The sequence below is a fragment of the Poecilia mexicana genome, unplaced genomic scaffold, assembly GCF_051168715.1.
Source record: "Poecilia mexicana isolate PSO_F unplaced genomic scaffold, ASM5116871v1 scaffold_3, whole genome shotgun sequence".
NCBI classification, from domain to species: Eukaryota; Metazoa; Chordata; class Actinopteri; order Cyprinodontiformes; family Poeciliidae; genus Poecilia; species Poecilia mexicana.
The window spans coordinates 33,155,594-33,174,983 of record NW_028263372.1 but is presented as its reverse complement, the minus strand read 5'-3'; the positions used below and the strand labels follow the sequence as shown (position 1 = coordinate 33,174,983).

Genomic DNA, 19,390 nt, shown 5'->3' with positions numbered 1-19,390 from the left:
TACATGCTATGCTGGTATTCCTACTGTTCTGTCTTTCAGGACATTCTGTGGAAAGTCATCATTTTCAAACAGACAGACGTACTTGCTAAGCGAGGGTCCGCTGTGCGGCGGGTCTGTCGGTCTGTTGGGAATCTTTTTGGGAACAGGAGTGCTGCTGGCACCTTTGGTAGGAGAAGTGGGGATGTAACCTGCAACTGAAGCAACAGATCCATAAGAATGGGAATATGCACAAACACACTGGAACTCATGTCTTCATTTTTAGGGTTATTTAATTAAAATAACCTGCATTTTGAACCGTTTGCATCTTTTTGTGATGACTGGCCAAAAATACCTTTCTGTCAAAACATTATGAACATATATGTTCATGTCAAAACATTCCGTATTTTTCATGACTCAGATTTAAAGTCCGCTCTTCCCTTTTCTTTTTTTAAAGTAATAATGCAAAAAATCATTAGGAATCAAGACTATAAGATGGATGGAGACTTTTAAATAGTGAGACACAAAATAAAGGCTGACAGTCTATTCTCTTCATCCTTCTTTCTCAATACATACTTTTCATATTGCTATGATGATGGCTAAATTGATAAATTTTGCCTTGTTGCTCCATCCCCACAGGTGGATCTGGTTGGTTTGCAATTTTGGAAAATACTTATTTTTTTATTGAAAAAAAAAAGAATGATGAATAATTAAAATCAGCGCTGAAGTTTTAAAGAAGCACAGAAAATAGCTGTAACTAATAATTAATAGCTGTCTTGTGTTTTTGTTGTCCAAAATTGTGGATAAAAAAAATCCTAACAAACAGTATTATGCCTTGGTGACTGTAGTTTAGCTGAGGTCGTTATGAAATGGTAACGGCGAACACTAACCAGTAGAACAGGGTCGCCCATCTGGTTCATCTGGGCAGGCACAAACAAAACTGTTGGTCTTAGCGAAGCAGAGGTGAGAGCAGCCTCCATTATTTACTCCACACAGGTTAGTACCTAACGGTCAGGAAGTAGAACAAGAGGAATGAAAGAATTGGACTTTATTATAAAAAAAAGAAGTATTCTTTTTGACCAGTAGATGGCACTCCATTACTGTTATAGTTTCTGCTGCTTCACCACTTTAAACAAAGCAACTGAGTGGAAAGCGGACTTTGGTGTCTTCCTCCGAATCAGGAGAAATGCCTTACCTGTCTGCCTGTGTGGAGATACCACTATAATGTCCATCAGGCCCTCCACATTGGCCAGCACAGTCTCCTTATTGCGGCCAGTGTGTTTATCCACTCGCTGGATGGACTTAGTCTGCCAGTCCGTCCAGTAGATCCAGCGGTCTTGCTGCGAGAGTCGGGAGAAAGGAGTTAGAGGGGAGGACACCGGCTTCGACTGGGGAAACGGGGAAGAAGAGAGGAAGAAAAACACAGACAAGGAGCAAGGGGGTGGAGAGGAAGAAAGGGAAGGTAAAGGGAGGGAGAGAGAGGAGGAAGAAAAATGAGTGGAAGGAAAGTAGACGAAATGGTTAAGTTGAATGAGTTCGCTATGAGGACGGAGAGGCGACAATGAGAATCACACGGTGAGCCGATGAGTCAAAGAGAGCAGGTGAGTGGAGGAGGCAGCCATGAGGGAGGGTCAGCCCTGTGATTCACAGCCGAGCTGAGGGGGCGCGAGGGTTAAGGCGTCTACCTGTGTAAGGGCGAAAGGGTGCGACACGGGACTAACGAGGACCTGACGCAGCTTTCCGTTCAGGTCCGAACTCTCGATCCTGTCCAAGTGGGCGTCCACCCAGTAGATCCTGGGAAGAAAATCAAAGAGCCATTAGGAACAACATGGTTCACTCCTGCTATAAAAACAAACTACAACACAGTTACACTGCATCACCAAACGTATTCACATACTATAAACGTTATGAACACCATCTAAACCAAACGGTTTATTTCTGACCTTATTTATTAGGTCTAATCATTAATCTGACATCATTAGCAGGCTTCAGCATCATCTTTTTACAGATTTATAAAATAGGCTACATACAAAGCTCAGAAACCAGAGCAATGCACGTCACTTTCTCCCTAACATATCCCTCTGTCTAACAGGAGCAATGATGAAGTGGTAATTAGTATTATTTAACTAGCCTGTCAGTGGTCAAATTATATGTTGATCAATGCAATGTGTCTATTCAATTGACAAAACTATTTGCAGCAGCACAATAAGTTAATAGGTGAATCATTAATGCTTGTGTCTTCAGTTTCATTTGCACACTAATAAACGTCCTTTCCAGCTCGGTGAGATTTAGTCTCCAAGCTGTAAATCAAATAAACTAAAACCTTATCATATCACGACATCAATGAAGTGAAAGTATTTCAGCTGTTTGTTTCAAACCTTCTTGTGTCGTAGTCCAGAGTGAGACCGTTGGGCCATCCCAGGTCCGTGTTGATTAGAACTTTTCGGTCAGAGCCATCGAGGTGGGATCGCTCAATCTTCGCAATGTGCCCCCAATCCGTCCAGAAGAGAAACCTGCAGGCACAAGGTAGAAACTTCATATTGTCATAAAGTTACATAAAAAAAACTGTAAAAATATTACGCAGTAAACTGTTATTGTCATGTGTTTGTATTAATAAGGCAGCTGTTCATTTCCACTTAGAAGACCTCAATGACCTCCAGCAGTTTAAAGTTGAGATGAAGGACAGAACATTTTACAGTGTGCTACGGCACGAGGTCAAAGTAAGTTATTTTTTGCTGTGGTGTGACCATTTTGTTTGCTTACTCACAATCACCTCCTGACGTCTTGGAATGCATATTCAATGCTCTTAAACAGTCAGTGACTGCCCCCTTCTGGCCAAACTATATATGCTAAAAATGAATCTGAAAATTAGTCCAACTCGGCTGCCATGTCACACATTTGGCCCATTGAGGTGAGTGAACCTTCATCAGTCAAGAAAGTATGTCAGGATAGTAGAGTATAAAATAAAAAACAAAGTTATTACTACATCATTGTTGTGAGATTTTTTATAGCACTTTGACTAAATATGTCTCTAAGTTGCAACATTCATGCTATTTTACATTTCCAAATAAAACTCTTAGTTTACATATACAGCAGTATATGTAAGCTAAACTGTAAAAAGCAATGCTTAAGCATAATTTTTCTAACAATTTGTATCATCTTATGGCATCAAAACACGTGATGGGATCACATGAAAAAGTAGCAACGTCAATATCAAAAGCATAGTCACGGCTGACAGGTGATCCGGTGAAACCTAAGCTTTTAATTTGAAAATCAAGCCTAGGTAAGTCTCCACTCTCACCCTTTGCTTGGGAACACTGCAATGGCTCGGGGTTCGTCCAAACTGTTGTTGACCAGGACTTTGCGGCATGTCCCGTCCAGGCGGGCCACCTCAATGGTGTTCCGCCCGGTATCAGTCCAGTACATGTTTCTGGCCACCCAGTCCACAGCCAGTCCATCTGTGGTTTTCAGGCCCTGACTGATGACCGTTTCCATGCCACTGCCATCCAGATTAGCCCTCCTAAAGGAAAAAAAAATAAAACATTTTCAGAGAACAGTAATGAGTAAAGCTACAGCAACATGGCTCACTTCTCCATTTAGTAAAAGTTTGTTGTTAAATGAGCAAAAAAGTCAAAGAAATTTTAATTTAAAGTGAGATATAATGTTTTTTGAAAACAGAATTAAGGGCATTTTTCACCTGATAACATCCAGAGTAACATCTGTGTAGTAAAGCTTTCCATCAACGCTGTCGTAGTCCAGTGAGATGACATTGTGCAGCTCAGGAACTGCCACGTGCACATCGGTGTGGTCGCTGGTGTCCAGGGAGATTCTGCGCACGCTGACGCGGTTGGAGAAGAGCAGGTACGTCTCCGGGGAGTCGTCACAAGACCTGCCGTCTCCTTTGAGCTGAATGCCAGTAGGGCACGCACAGGAAGTGCCGTTAGGACGAGGCAGGCAGAGATGTGTGCAGCCTCCATTCCTTCGTGCGCATTTATTAAAACCTAAAAAAAAAAAAAACCCAAAGACAGAAGCATTGAGAAAAAAATAAAGGTATAATGACTAAGATGTACAACATAACATGCATGCTTGCATCTTATTATTTCAGTTTCCTACTAATTTACTTATGCAAATTCCAAACTTTTCCAGACAGAAATAAGTCAATTTTTAGACCATTTTGAAAGTTTAGGTACAAAATTCACTATGGATTTGCTGCAGAGCTTTTCTTTAAGGAGATGTTTTAAACAACCTGAGGCAAAAACCGGAGGCTATAACAAAATGAAGGATGGATGTAGCAGAAACGATTAATCATATTGGTCGTGATGAATCGATTATTGAAATAATTGTCAACTAATTTAGTAATTGATTATTTGTTGAGTATACAGACTAAAAAAAGGTTATTTGCTGAAAGATTTTGCATTTATGATAATAAAAAAAAATTAAGAAAATCTATATTGTTGCAGTTTAGTCAATAAAGTGTTTATTATCTTATCTAATATATATATATTTGCATATTTTAATGTATTTCTAATATTGTATAAAAAGTTTTAAATTATTAAATACAAATCTGCAGAATTTGTATCCGATTACTTGTCAGAACAGTTAATTACTTTAATAATAGTTCCAGCTTTAGTTGGATGATGGATAAATAGATGGATGAGTAAATGTTGGTCAGATGGATTGGTAAAACAGATGGAGATTGAAATCCTTCCTCTGAGCTAAAATACACAAACCCTTCTAAAAATAGGAAATGAATCCACATCTCATCCTCAGTCTCACCAAGTGGTCTGTCTCTGTCCACAGCCTGGATGTCCATCAGGCCAGGCAGATTTGCTCTCACAGTAATGGTGTTGGCGCCGGTGTTCTTGTCGGCTCGCTGGATGCTGCGGCTCTGCCAGTCCGTCCAGTATATATGAGAGCCCAGAAGGGTCAAGCCATAGGGGTGTTGGACGGGAGTCACAAGGGTGTGTCGATTTTGCCCATTCAGGTCAGCTGCCTCAATGCGCTGCAGTGAGATGGCGGATCATCATTATGATGTCATTATTTACATTTTAAGACATCAGAAATGTGCCCTGTGTGTCAAAACCATTAAATTATATAATTTGTACAGAAAAGATCAATGCCATTAGCACTGACCTCAGTGTGAGCGTCGGCCCACAGTAACTGGGACCCGGCCGTGTCCACAGCCAGACCGTTGGGCCAGCCCAGGTTGTTACTTATGAGGACCACACGGTCCGACCCGTCCATAGCTGAGCGCTCCAGCTTGGCGTGTTCTCCCCAGTCCGTCCAGTACATGTAACTGGAAAGCAAGAAGCAAAGAAAAAAACAAACAGAAAGTAGGTAGGTAAGAAAACATTAAAAGTGAACATTGAAATCACAATCAGATTCCAACAGCAAGTGCAGAACAGTGTAGCTGTCTCACCCCATCTCGTGGTAAAGAGCTATAGCTCTGGGACTGTCAAGGTTCTGCCACACAAGAACTTTTCTCATTGACCCGTCCAGGTTGGCCACTTCAATACGGTTGATTCCAGTGTCGGTCCAGTAAATCTTCCTGCCAACAGCGTCCAACGCCAATCCATCTGTCGTCATCAAGCCTGCAGAGAGACGAAGCTGCAGCAACCACAACAAGACGGGGTGGAGAAACACTGTAATGTGTGCTGTCTGTATACCAGTAGATATGATGTCTTCATGGGCTGTTCCATTAATGTTGGCTCTGCTGATTTTCTTTAGTGTGCTGTCAGACCAGTAGACTTTACCTGCAACAGACAACACATGAAAAACTCACATTTCTGCACCACTCAGTCTGATAATTAGGTAATTAGGAAACATCGGAGGGCACACAAACCTTCTTTGGGGTCAACACCAATAGCAATAGTGTTTTTCATTGAGCTATTGACAGCCAGAACCACATCAGCAAAATACGGAATGTCAAGAGAAACCATCCTGATGTCCGTCCGCCGAGCAAAGATAAGGAAGCTACTCATGCCTGTACACACGTGCATCAACAGTTTTGTTATAAAAACAGGCGACACATGCTGAAAAAAATATACATTTATTAGACATTTTGTTGTTTTTATTTGCTTTCCTTTTACAAATATACTTTGCATACAATAGCTTATGAATTCATGAAACACTATTGGGCTGTTGCAATCAAGCAATTAATCACATGATAAATTAAAAGGAGCTTGATAGTTTCTGTTTTCATCATTGGTAGAAAGAGGGAAGTCCTAGAAAAACAAAGACTGAGTGACAAAAGTCTTGAACCTGAACCTATTTTTGAATACTTATCATTTCTCAGTGAATATGCCAACTGGAGCTCCTCTCGCTATATCACCTGTTTAAATATTTTTAGAATATAACCAGAAGGTTTTCTGTACCAGGTGTGCAGGTCTTCCCGTCGCTCTGCAGATTGATCCCTGTGGGACAGGAGCAGCTGGAAGCTTTGGGAGCAGGCGCCAGGAGACAGAGGTGGCTGCATCCTCCGTTATTCACTGCACACGGATTATTCACTACACAAAGACACACAGACAGGCTCTGAGCACCCAGAGACCTACTTCTAATGCATGCTCAGCAGAGAAAGAATTCAATTGTGGTGATAACCCCAGAGTAATTTTAATCAAAACAAAGTGAGGCGAAAAACAAAATAGAATATGTTACAATGACAAGAGAGATTATTAAAACAAAAGAATTGAGAACCTAAAAATAATTTGGTAAAATAATTTTAAAGGCAAAACCTTTAAATAAATAAATAGTTAAATAAATAAATTTCATTTACTTATTTATTTTTGCCAATATGCAAAAATAAGTAAATAAGTAAATGAATAAGTAAGTAAGTAAGTAAATAAATAAATAAATAAATAAATTTAAAAAATCCTTCATTTAGTGGGGAATTCAAGCAATTTAAATTAATTTAAGAACTCACATGGAAAATTTTGCACCGGAATTGAAACTTGGAACATTTTTTTAAAATATGTCACATATGCTCTCCAAATCTAATTCTAACAGGTTCCATTAACAAATATTAATCATTAGCTGTAGCTCCGATGCCTAACAAACCCTGTAAGATCCCTCTTGAAAATGAGATCTAGATCTCAACGGGGTTTACCAGGTTAAATAAAGGAAATAAAAAAATAAAATACAGTTTCAATATAGATTCTTTTAAAGCAATAGTTATTACAGTGGTAAAATAATAAAATCACTCAATGGCATCATAAAAAGACTTGTCTACAGGTCCAGGCACACAGACTGACCGGTTTCCCGGTGCCGATGGAACATGTGAATATCCATAAGATTTTCCAGATTTTCAGCCAGCGTGTGGCGCTCCAAGCCAGTGAGTTTATCAGCACTCTGGATGCTCTTGGACAGCCAGTCAGTCCAGTACAGCTTGTCTTTGTGCACAGTGAGCCCGAAAGGGTGAGGCAGCTGACTGCCTATCAAAACCTAAAAACATAATATTGAAGTCATTGAGATTTAACTTTCCAAAACAGGCTAAATCAGTTTTCAATAATGCTATTTTCTAGAAAAATAAGAATGTGCTACCTGTCTGTCAGAACCGTCAAAGTTGCCATATTCAATAGTTTTCATGCCTGCATCGGCCCAGTACAAGCATTTGGTCTCGTAGTCGATGGCGAGTCCATTGGGCCACGTCAGATTGGACGAGATTATGACAATCCGATTGGAGGCGTCCATTCCTGCACGCTCAATCTTTGGGTTGGCTCCCCAGTCGGTCCAGTACATGAAACTAACCAGACAACAAAACATTCAGTATGCGCACGTAGCATCTGAGCTAAATAAAACATTTCATAACACGATTAATGTTCTTACCCTCCCGTTGGGTCGACCACGATGTCTCTGGGTCGGTCCAAGTTCTCCCAGATCAACACAGTCCGCATGCTGCCGTCGGCATTGGAAACTTCGATACGATCCGTACCTGGCATCAAAAGTAGAACAGTTATGTTCTCTTGCAATGCACCATAATACTACTTATTCTACATTATTACATGAGAAATATTCTGCTACTTGAGGCATTTTACCAGCATCGGTCCAATAAAGTTTGTTGGTCACCCAGTCAATTGCCAAGCCTGCAGGGCTTTCCAGGCTTGTATCCACCACCACCTGCAAAAAGGGAAAACTAGAGTTTGATTTTTTTGTTCTTCTTGGGGTGTTGCTACACATTTTTATATCAAAACTTTCAGAATTCATATTCACTTTTATAGCCAGTTTTTGAAGTGCCCACTAATAACTTTTGCTGACAACATACAGACTGACTTATAACTAGATGATGAACATATAATCACGTATACGGATTAAGAGATGGCAGATGTCCAAATAGATGGGTGGGAGGTTGTATGAACAACTTAAATAAAAAGACGGCTGACCAAACAGATCCACAGATGGATGCATGTAACCCTCTTCTTGTCCGACAGATTAAAAATCCAACAGCATTAAATGTATGTTATCCTTCAGGTAAATTAAGCTAATCTTCTAAGGAACGAAACCACTTGATGATGTCATTTCATGACACCTCCAGCAGATGGAAGTATTGCATAAATTTAATAGAATCGTCTTCTGCAGCTGCTCTCACTGACTGCATTGTTGAAAGGAAGAGTCACATTTAGAGTTCAGTCAGACCGGAAATGTCACTGACCTCCTGGTTGGTACCATTCCACAGCGCTCTGTTAATGGAGTCTGTGGTGACGTCCGTCCAGTAAATGTAGCCATCTTTGTCGTCCCAGTCCACCGCCACGGCGTTACGCACGTCGGCCAGGGGGATGACATCATCGGACATGTCCTCGGTATCGAAGCTGATTCGTCGGATGTCCGTCCTTCGGGCAAAAAGCAGGAACTTGTCAAGACCTGATTAAAGACCAAAGGTCTTCTGTCAGTCCTCTAGGTTTAACAATGAGGTCAACAATAAACAACAACAACAGCATTACCACAGAGACATTTAATTAAACAAACTGATTAGCATCATAAATCACAACATAATTACAGAGGAATGACCTAGATTAAAAGCTAGGGGTTGTGTAATAATATGACATGAGAAGTTTCTCATTCAACTTGTGAAATTAGCTAACAGAGAAAAAAGATGAATTAAAAGCTTATAAAAGTAAGATTTATTTTCGGTCAGCAGTTATTAGACTGCATTGAAATGTAAAATGCTTATCACATATTGAATAAGGTAGATATCTTATTATCTGCATGCTCATTTGTCCTCTAAAATTTCATTTCTTGAAGCAGCTCACATCTCAGCTCTCAGGTTGATCCAATTATGTGACTGTTACAGGATTACCTCTTCTAATTTAGCTGCCCAGCATGGACTGTTTTATTATAAAACTGTCAGGAAGCAGAGGCTGCAAAAGACCAAATCAAATATTTTACATCGTTTGTCACCTTCTTTATGATTATATTTTTTCTGGGTAATAAATCTATCAATAACACAAATCAGTTTTATGTTTGATAAATGTAGGTTTTGGTGACAAAAATAGCTACTGATAAAATATCAGCTCATGTGAAGAACATTCTATAATTATTGGTTGAATTATGTCATATTTACATTTCCGATGGAATCATCTAGGGGTGGGCGATATGACTTGAAATTATCATAATATTTTGTGGTACTGTTGTGATGACTATTAAACTGACAATAACTATTACATCTTTTTTAGGCAACCGTGTGACTGTGAGTCACTGCAATTGTAGCCCATAAATACAAATACTGCTCTTGAAAAACATTTCCACTAAAGAAGAAATGTGGATTTTCTTCTTCAGCACATTAAGTCACACTTCTTCACATAAAGAAGTGTGACTGTAATCACTAAACTGCTCACAGTAACTGCATTTTCAATGTTACTGGTATTTATTGATGCGATCAGGATCCAAGTAATTGTGGTGATTTGTTTTTGTACATATCAATTATTTTTTAATATGGGGCAGGTTTTCCTAATATTTAACTGTCCTTAAATTAAAGTCTAGCTTTCTCAGCATTTTTAGAGTAAGATTATGCTGCTGCAACAAAAAATAGGAAGCTGTGCAGTTGGAAATTGACTCACTGTCAGCACAGTTGTTGCTGTCCACTTTTTTGAAGCCGGTGGGACAGGCGCACGTGTAGGTCTTGTTGCTGGGGAGACACAGGTGGCTGCAGCCTCCATTGTTGGATCCACAGCGGTTTCTGCCACCTTCAGGACAAGACGTCACACAGAGCTCATGTTACAGTTGGTTTGTGAAATTTGACAGAGGCCATATTTGCAAACCTTTGACTATGTCCTCACAGTTTTCCATAGTATTCTAATTGATACGAATAAACTTGTAGTCAAAAACCAAACGGCATACTTTGCAAAACTTCCTTTGTGTTGCACCCAAAGTACCATAACCAAAGAACTTAGAATGTAGGTGTGTGTTTGGATTTTACTGGAACGCCACACTGTCTGCCCTTTACTTGGTCTTTAAGCTCTACAGCAACATGAGCTCAGATGACTGACAGAACATCATCTAAAACAAAAACACCAGAGCCTGACCTCCCTCTGGCACTGCAGAGGCAGCTCACAGTTCATTTTAGAGTCAGACGGTAACAGTGCTGTTAACAGAACAAACACAAAAACTTTCACTTGGCTGCATGACAAGTGCAACATGGTTTGCTGTCAAAGAATACAAGCTTTTACTGTCATTTTAATAAAACCTTCGCAGCTCACAACAAAATCTAATGCTACTGCAGCAGATTATTCTGTTATCTGTGTGAGGAAAGCTTTCTAATCTGCACGATCATACCTCAAGAATTGTACCTGTGTACTGCTGGTGCTTATATTATTTTAATATTGTCATTTTCTGAAAGCCACAAGTGACTTACCAATATCAAAGTCGAAAAAACCTTTTCCATCATAACTTGTTATGCTTTTAAATAAAGGAAAAATACCGTCATGGGATATAAAAGACCGATTATCATTTTTATTAAAACTTTTAAATCTTGAAAGACGCATAAATCACAGTCAGTCTTTCCATTGCTTTTTGGAGAGAAAAAGTAATGGGGAAAAAACCCCACTTTTATCACGTTGTCTAAAACAGAAAGACACAACCGTATGCTGATGACGATGTAATGTCTCCGCCCGATCTGGGAGGCTAACACTCCCCGACTGCAAACAGAAAGCACTATTTTCTTAACCAAATAAATCACTTCTTAGTCAGAATATATTAAAAGGAGGTGTGCCCATTTGTTGCCAACACAGAAAAAGCCTACGTCTGCAACAAAGATCATCTATGAAAGAAAGATCCATGGGACAAGGAAAGAGAACGGATTCCTCCCAATCTCTGTTCGAAACACATTTTACCTGGAATTATTCAACAAGTAGAATGTTGGATTTGATGGAAGGACAAAACACTTTATGCAATGGCTGTGACAGAAAGTTTTGTGACCGAGTCAACAATCAGTTCACTGACACAACTGCTGGTGTGGTTTGCAAGCCTATAAATGTCCCATAATAAAATGTTTCTTTTACAGGGATGTTTACTTTTTATGTTTCCTTTGTCCGCATAAGCAGATTTGCTTATTGAATAAACGACTAACTGCTTTCTCCAAACATTATTCCTGAACATTTAGCTTTGATAACTTCACGTCAAGGCAAGATTGCTCCGCCCACGCAGAAGTGTAATGCAGGTAGAGCAAACATCTGACAAAAACGGTTAAAAGGCAAAGGTAGTAAAGCTCACTGAAATGTTACCTGAGGCATTTGGTCAGACATTTTTTGGCGAGACTTTATTTTCCCCCAAGACAACATTGAGGAAAAGAAGACAAGCAAAAAAAAAAAAAAAGAGTCATACGTCTGGTTCGTAAAGTTATTTATGGGAAACCACAAAGAAATTGACGTCAAAGCCAAAAAGGTCTGATTCCACATAAGGAGGGCTAAATTGCTTTTGCAAAAAATGAATGTTTCACACGAGCCTGTAAATTCAACTCCATTTGGTTGGAATAAACTTTAATCTGGGTAAATCGTATCTTAACCTTCAAGTGTCTTTTAGGGCCATGTTGCCAAGGGAAACTAAACAGACTTGATGGTATCTTAAGCATACTGTTGTGACAGCTACCTTGATGTAGTGTAACCTTTACTATTAAAACACAGATATGTGCAGTAAAGTCAGACTTGCAAATTCACTGCATAGAGAAACCAAATAGAGTAACAATGCTGGTCAGAATTGGAGCAAATTCTGCAAAGGCTGATCGTGATACTTGTGGAAAAAAGCCACAGAGATTTTAAATCTGTGGGTGTGGGGTGTTCATTTGTTAGGTCTCTAACCTAGTGCTCTCACATGACACCATTGTTGACTTGTTGCTTTTCAGCAGATAATCATACATCTCCAGGAATTCAAATTCAGCTTAGAGTTTCCTTCTACTTATGCTTTTGGCTTCTTTGTGCCCTTCTTTGCATTTCTAAGCTGTTTAATATATTTCTCAATTGTTAATATGGAAGCTAATTTAACTAGCCATTGGCAGGTTGCCACTGGCAATCTGTACCTTAAAACCAGCAGTGAGGGGGTCCTAGTTTTGAGTCTCATTAATAAATCTGACAAGCTAACAAATATATAAAACTTGACCTCAATGGATTGTAGAACATAACAGATGGCCTAAAAAATAATAATAATAATAAATTGGATGTTTTTGCAATTTCTAATTGTTTACCATTTCAGAACTGCCATTTCAGACTGCAACTATGCAAATCACAAACTGTCCATCATCTTTAAGTTGAACAGGTTTTATCAATGGCTAACACCACCTTCATTAACTGATTTCACCTCCATGTATTTCACTATGCCACCTGTTAGAAGAAAGTCATGCAAATATTCTTCTGCTTAAGTTGTGTACTGACCTGCAGGCTGCCTTTGTGGGTGAAGGGTGTGGATGTCCATGGGAAAGTGGAGCTTATTGCGGATAACCTCCTGGTTTTTGCCTGTGAATTTGTTGGCACTGTTGATGCTCTTGGTGTGCCAGTCAGTCCAGTACAAACTGTCCTCAAAAACTGTGATGGCAAATGGATGCGGAAGGCCTAAACAGAGAAAGATTAGGTGAAAAAATACTAGTAAACGAAGCAACAACCATCAAAGCTCATTTTTCTACATTTCTTTTGTGAAAAGTTACTCATAAATGTGCGAAAAGATCGACATCAAATTTCATAATGAGCAAAAATAATGACTTGTGTTGGCTTAGAACACAACAAACAAACGGAATGATGCTACAATTGGCTCTATCTATGAAAATACTTCCCTATTTAGTGCCGTGGTTTTGACTGATGTCATGCTGTCTGTATATAAAACTGCTTTCAATTACTTAGCCTCTCATCTAGCCAATAGCTGGTTTTGTTGTGGCCAATCAATCCAAAAACCAAGGGCATTGCATAATCTGACTTCTCTGTCCAAAATCTGACTGCAAGATCAAAGACAACCCTTAAACTGAACACAATAAGACAAATAATGGCCAGTTCGTTTCTAAGTCTGCCAGTGCAAATTTTGATGGAAGATCTTAATCTCAACAGTAATAAATTCCAGATTTTCACCACAGCCTTCAAGACATGCATATATTTTATTTGGGTTTCCAAGGCTTTTTGCAGGCTGCAATATTTGTCTCGGAGGCCTTGAAAAATTCAAAATTGAAGATCCTTGGAGTCACTTTTTCTAATTACACAAATGTCTGAGCGAGACACGGACCAGAGGAGGGAAGTATCCCAGACAACGTGTCAACTACTGAGGAGGACTCTTGTGCCATTGCTGGTTCAGTTTGAATGTATTTTTTCTCCTCCATCCTAATCCTTCTGCAAAACTGTAGCTGAAAAAGCAGTTGGATGGGATTGCTGAATGGATGGAAAAAGTGATTTCTGCTTCACAGAGCGGCTGCGGTGATTGAGGCGGGCATGCTGGTGCTTAGCTTTTCAAAACACCACGGCTAGTTTAATGACAGTGTTTTACGACACAACATAAATGTCAATTGCTAAATGGCCAAAGTAGGAGGAAGACTGGAATGATAATGAGCAACAAGAACCAGAGTGACTGCGTGTACTCGAGTGTAAACTCAGCAAAACAGTTTCATTGTTTCAGTCGGCATGCTTTGCAAGGTACAAACTGATTTACCCAACAATACAGATGAATGTACATAATTTAGCTACAAATTACTTTTGCTTCTGAGGTCTCAAACTTTTTACAGTCTTTATAATTAAAAATGCCCCCCAGCCTCCTCAAACAGATCCAGGTGCATGTCTGAAGCGATTCTGATAAAAACGTGTGTATTTTCTGATCTTATCGCAGCGTAAAGGAGACAACATTTGCACCAAGTCATCGACATCAATGATGGCGCCTGGTTTCGACACGGTCACCTTCTTCCTCATCCTCTTCACACCCTGCTTTTCCGGGACAGCTGGAGGAGCAGCTGCAGGCGGACGGGGGCATCAAATGCTCCAGCAAGTCTTCACAGATATGTCACCTTTAACCTACATGTGGCACATTCCTGTCCTCAAACGCCTCAACAAAATCTGTCGTACTTTGTTTCAAGAGCTCATCAGCAACACAGCGTCGCCTCCAGCTGGACAGAAAGATGGTAGAAAAGGGCTGGAGTCATCTTTGTTGAATTTTTCATTTGTGGATTTCATTTCGCTTTGAGATGAATTTCCTCTGATGTGAAGTAGCTTAATCAAAAGGAATTTTGATAGGAGAGAGATCCACCGCCTGCTGCTCTGCTCGTATTCCCCAATGTATCATAACAAATTATGTCTTGGTTTTAGCCTCATTTTACTTACAAAATGGGAGATGAAGAAGCAAAAATGGCACCAAAAATGTAACAAAAGCAGAGTCGTGACATCTGCAGTAGGTTTTCACACATTACTGGCAAACGTGTGAATAGTATTTTTTAATTTATATACATTTTTGAGTGTTGCAAAACTTGGTATCCATGACATGTTTCTCTATAGTATAAATGTGGCATAATAATCTTGACTCCCTCTTCAAAATGACAATATATAAAAATATGTTTTTTGTCCCAGGATTGGAACTGTGGTATCCAAGGCATGTTGGGAGACCACATGTCCAGAACCATTTGATGTCCACCAGCTGACCAGTGGGAGTCAGAGCTGTCATGTTAGGAATGTTTTCTGTCCAAACTTCACAAACAAAAATGTGAGTAGTTCCTTATCTACCACTGGAACCTCACGTTAAATAAGGTGGTAGATCCATGATGCTGTGGGCCTGTGACTCATTCAAAGCCCCAAAGAACCTTGACAAAAAGCCTTTTATAAGAAGCCTTTTGTAATATCGCAGTATTGTAAATTACAATCTGGAGACTTGCACCAGAAAACTGAAAATACGTCACCAATAACTGTGTAAACAGGATAATAATAATTCTTAACAAAATTAGCCATTCCTCAGCCCTCCAAGTCCTTAGGTATGAATCTTATAAAAAAACATGAGGTGAGCAAAACTGCATTAAAAGCAATGGTGAAATATTCCTATCATGCGGAAACTTAGTGAAATCTTGTGAAAAGACAAAGTGTGTTGTTATTGGCACAAAGGGGGGTCTGCAAATTATTAACAGCATGCATGCACAAAAAGTGTTTTTGGAGTGGATTTTCTAAAACATTACAGTGGAAAAACTAGGGTACGTTTATAAAAGATGCTTTTATTTTCTAGAGATTTGGAGAAAAGAAAAGCTGGAAAATAATTAATGAATAAGTTATTCTTCTGTTCTGCCATAGTTCCTTTAGGTTTTTATAGTTAAGTTTTAGACACCGACAGCCTTAGGTTACATCTTAAGCTTATGCTATGTGCATGCATTAATCCTGAATTAAATACTAAGAACTGTTCAGGTATTGTGCATTCACAAAATAATAAATAAATGACATAAAAGTATACATTTGAGGGAAAACATTTAGAAGTCATGAATACTTCCCTAAATCTACATCAGTCAGCCGGTTATTGTGCAGGAGACAGTTTTGTGAAACCACAGCTGGACGTATTTGGTCTCTGGCAGAGCTACTGTATGATCACGACAATGCACAAAAATAACTAAATTAATTAATAAACACTCCCACAAACTTGCAGAGACAACCAGACTGTCCTTCCTGTCCCACCACCTCCAGCTGAACAGGTGTGCAGGCCGGATAGCGCCACCATCCGTGACACACACCACAGGGGGCTGGCCCACATCCAGCCAGCTCCCTCACACACAAACACACACGCAGATCTATAGGAGCAGGGGGATGAGCGCTCGTTAACATTCCTGGGCACAGCAGCTCAGAGTGTAACACACCCTCTTGCGCACACGCACACACACAAAAAAGGAAAACGTCCCATTTGTCCTGTGTGTTGTCTGAGCAAACACAAGCTGTGGAGGAAGGACAGGGCCAATTACAGCCTTTTATCCTCAGAGCACACATCATTAAGAAGAGCTCACAGGAATGATGCCCTGCACACACACCCACATCAAACATTACCCCTGTCCTCTTTCTTCCCACTGTTTAACACCCTGATCATCACTGATGGGCTTCTACCATCTTTCCACTTCATCAGAAAAACACTCCAAAGCTCAGAGGCCATTCTGGCAGACACAAGTTAATGCCCACACTTCAAATTTCTTTGTAGAGTATAACTCACAAATTGATCCATTCGCATGTTGCGTGGACTGGTTTCATGACAGATTTGTAAAATGTGTCTACACAGGGCTGTATCACTATTAAAGACAAGTTTGTTTGTTGGATGAGTTCCTCCTGATAAAACCCAAGATAGTTATTTTCTTGTTCCAACATGCGAGTCTCCCAAAAACGCTTCTGGAGCTCCACTAATGGATTTTGTTTCAGAGAGAAAAACTTTTACTAATACAAATTGGACTTTAAATTAGTCACATTTTGCCAGTAAGAGTTTACAAAGTTGGAAAGACAACTGTGACATTTCTCCACTCAAAGTACAGATGATTAAATTGAGTTCTGACCACTTGATTGGTCAATTTATGTATCCGAGTTATTTAAGTTCCCCAATGCAGAACAGACAAAGTTATGTCTTAGGTATATGTACTTATTTTATCATTTCGGTGTAAAAATGTTGATTTAATGTTGTCTTGACATATTTTATTACTGATATTAAATAAAAAACAAAACTGATAGAATTCAGAAATATTATTTTTGTTATTTTCTCCACTATTTGTTCCAAAAGGGCCACAATAAATGTCAGTCAGTTCAAAAATATGCTTAAATGCAGTCATTGTGTGCAGGTTAAGGATATAAATCACATTTCTGAAAGTAAAGGGTGTCCAGAATGAGCTCATTTCAAGTGGGAATGTTTTTCAAGAACAATATTCGTGTTTGTGGCTCTGTGAATGATGCACCATGCACCTACAGCCCTGAAAAAGAAATAATAAATAGCTTTTTACTCATTTTTGTTACCACAATAGTACCAAAGAAATATTGCAATATAATGTGTGTCAACTATGGATTCCTGACTGTCTTTTCACTGGAACATAATTTCCTGGAACCATCTCTTTTACCTAGGCTGTGTTTTATTCTGTGCATTTCCACTGTGAGGTCCAAAAATTGAGCTGCTTACGTAGAATACCTCCCCTAACTTTGAGCAGGTCCCACCGCTGGACTGCCACTGTGTTCTGGGGACACAATGTCCAACCACCGCAACAGCACAGTCCAGAATGTGATTCGGACCCGATTAAAACTGCATTAATCTCCGATTGTTTCATGGCGTCGACGGTCCGCAGTTCCAAGATTTATAAAACGAAACAGGATCAGAAAGTGACAAATCCAATCTGATCTCCACCTAAAAGCTCTTTTTTGTGCATTTCTCTTGAAAAGAAGAGTGGCTGTCCAGTTCGGTGCCATTACTCCCAGTTCCAGCATCGCTGTTGAATTCAATGGTTTCACTAACAACCTACTGTGATCAGAGTGTTCTGTCTGGCTGCCTCTTTGCCAGCCGAGAAACACTGAACACAAACGCACCGGGGAACCACCATTACTATCATAAAAACCTGAGAAACAAACATGTCTGTTTTCTTCAATTCTGGCTCAAGTGTGTGTGTGTGTGTGTGTGTGTGTGCGTGTGTGTGTGTGTGTGTGTGTGTGTGTGTGTGTGTGTGGCGTGTGTGTGTGTGTGTGTGTGTGTGTGTGTTTGTGTCTGTGTGTGGGTGTGTGTATGTGAGAGTGAGTGGCTTTCTAAAAACCCGATCTGTACTTTGATGTACATCAGCACGTTTCTCAGCAGGGAGCAGCAACATGAACAGAGGCATGCACTTTGCTCTTTGTTCTTATTTATACTTTTTGTGCCTGTGCATATCACTGGTGGACACATGCATGCTCTTTAAGGGAAATACGGCACTAATTAACTCCACATGGAGAAGTGCAGCCGTGCTTCATCATCTGTGAATGTGTGTATGTGTGCTTCTTTGCATTGGAGTGAGATTATTTATGAGAATTGAGGGAGAACCTGAAACTCTGGCCTGACCTGTTTTCTACCTTGTAATCAGATTTATATTAAATAAAAATATATCTCTTTTCAGATTCTTGGAAAAAAAAAAAAAAACTAAAAGAATGTGGAGTGTAAAGGTAAATCTTTCCAAAGAAAACAGGGAACGGTTTCTACAAAAAGACCGTAACATGATCTCTGTAGAATGTTTTCCTGTATTACTTTTATTTTGAATGAATTTAAGCACAAATTGACTGAAACGGATACAATTTAGAAACAGTTTTATAACTGCACAAATTGCATGTTGCTGTAAATTAACTTGCTATTTGACTATATTTAAAATAGTGTAAAAGATTTCTTTCGCATATTGTTTTTTTTTTTCCTTCAACCATGCTGAACCATGAATCCAGAATCGAGTTATGAACTGAGGTATGGCTTGTGCTTATGGTCACAACTTTGGCATAACTTCATGTAATCACACCTTTAGCTCAAAGTGTGTCAATAAGTATTTAAAGATGTGTTTCTACTGACCATTCATTCACTTGTAACAGCAGAATCATTCTTTATGTTTGAAATAGAGAAATTAGAAAAATAATATTGTTCTCTGCTGAAGAACAGAGCAGGTTTTACAGGAAGTAGTTTTTATTTTTATACTGTATTCTTTTTTTTTAACTTCTTAGTAGTTCAAAACTTAATATTAGGATATGTTTTGATGAGAAACTATTCTCAACTCATGCAGATAAATATGTCTGCCTTTCTGGAATGAGAGGTTCTCTTTTCTTTCCCATTTTGAAGAGTGGCTCGGAGAATCAGTCACATCACATTTATACCTCAAGGAAGCAGAAAGAAAGAAAAGAATTACAACTTGGAAGATTCTAGAAACTTGGATTCATTTTTTTAAATTGTGGTTCTGGTGATTTTGTAAGACCTTGTTTTAAGAGGGGATTTTTTTTTCCCACTGTGTAAAATGTACAAAAACCAAATG

General features: G+C 39.3%; 1 protein-coding gene across 2 annotated transcripts in view; it reads right to left on the bottom strand.

The window, feature by feature from the left end:
- The window catches only part of lrp4 (low density lipoprotein receptor-related protein 4), a 109,313-nt gene that overhangs the window by 5,380 nt on the left and 84,543 nt on the right, over positions 1-19,390 (bottom strand). Inside the window, exons 15-34 of one of the 2 annotated variants that reach the window (XM_088004455.1) lie at positions 12,831-13,007; positions 10,026-10,151; positions 8,621-8,829; positions 8,007-8,088; positions 7,798-7,903; positions 7,513-7,714; positions 7,224-7,413; positions 6,351-6,482; positions 5,819-5,959; positions 5,643-5,729; positions 5,396-5,567; positions 5,110-5,272; positions 4,753-4,978; positions 3,674-3,977; positions 3,278-3,496; positions 2,355-2,489; positions 1,662-1,770; positions 1,172-1,364; positions 867-980; positions 83-194 (exon numbers count right to left, since the gene is read on the bottom strand). In XM_088004455.1, coding sequence (XP_087860581.1) covers positions 83-194; positions 867-980; positions 1,172-1,364; positions 1,662-1,770; positions 2,355-2,489; positions 3,278-3,496; positions 3,674-3,977; positions 4,753-4,978; positions 5,110-5,272; positions 5,396-5,567; positions 5,643-5,729; positions 5,819-5,959; positions 6,351-6,482; positions 7,224-7,413; positions 7,513-7,714; positions 7,798-7,903; positions 8,007-8,088; positions 8,621-8,829; positions 10,026-10,151; positions 12,831-13,007 — 3,199 coding nt within the window. The remainder of the gene's footprint in view (positions 1-82; positions 195-866; positions 981-1,171; positions 1,365-1,661; positions 1,771-2,354; positions 2,490-3,277; positions 3,497-3,673; positions 3,978-4,752; positions 4,979-5,109; positions 5,273-5,395; positions 5,568-5,642; positions 5,730-5,818; positions 5,960-6,350; positions 6,483-7,223; positions 7,414-7,512; positions 7,715-7,797; positions 7,904-8,006; positions 8,089-8,620; positions 8,830-10,025; positions 10,152-12,830; positions 13,008-19,390) is intronic. The other variant, XM_088004456.1, reaches the window with a different exon arrangement.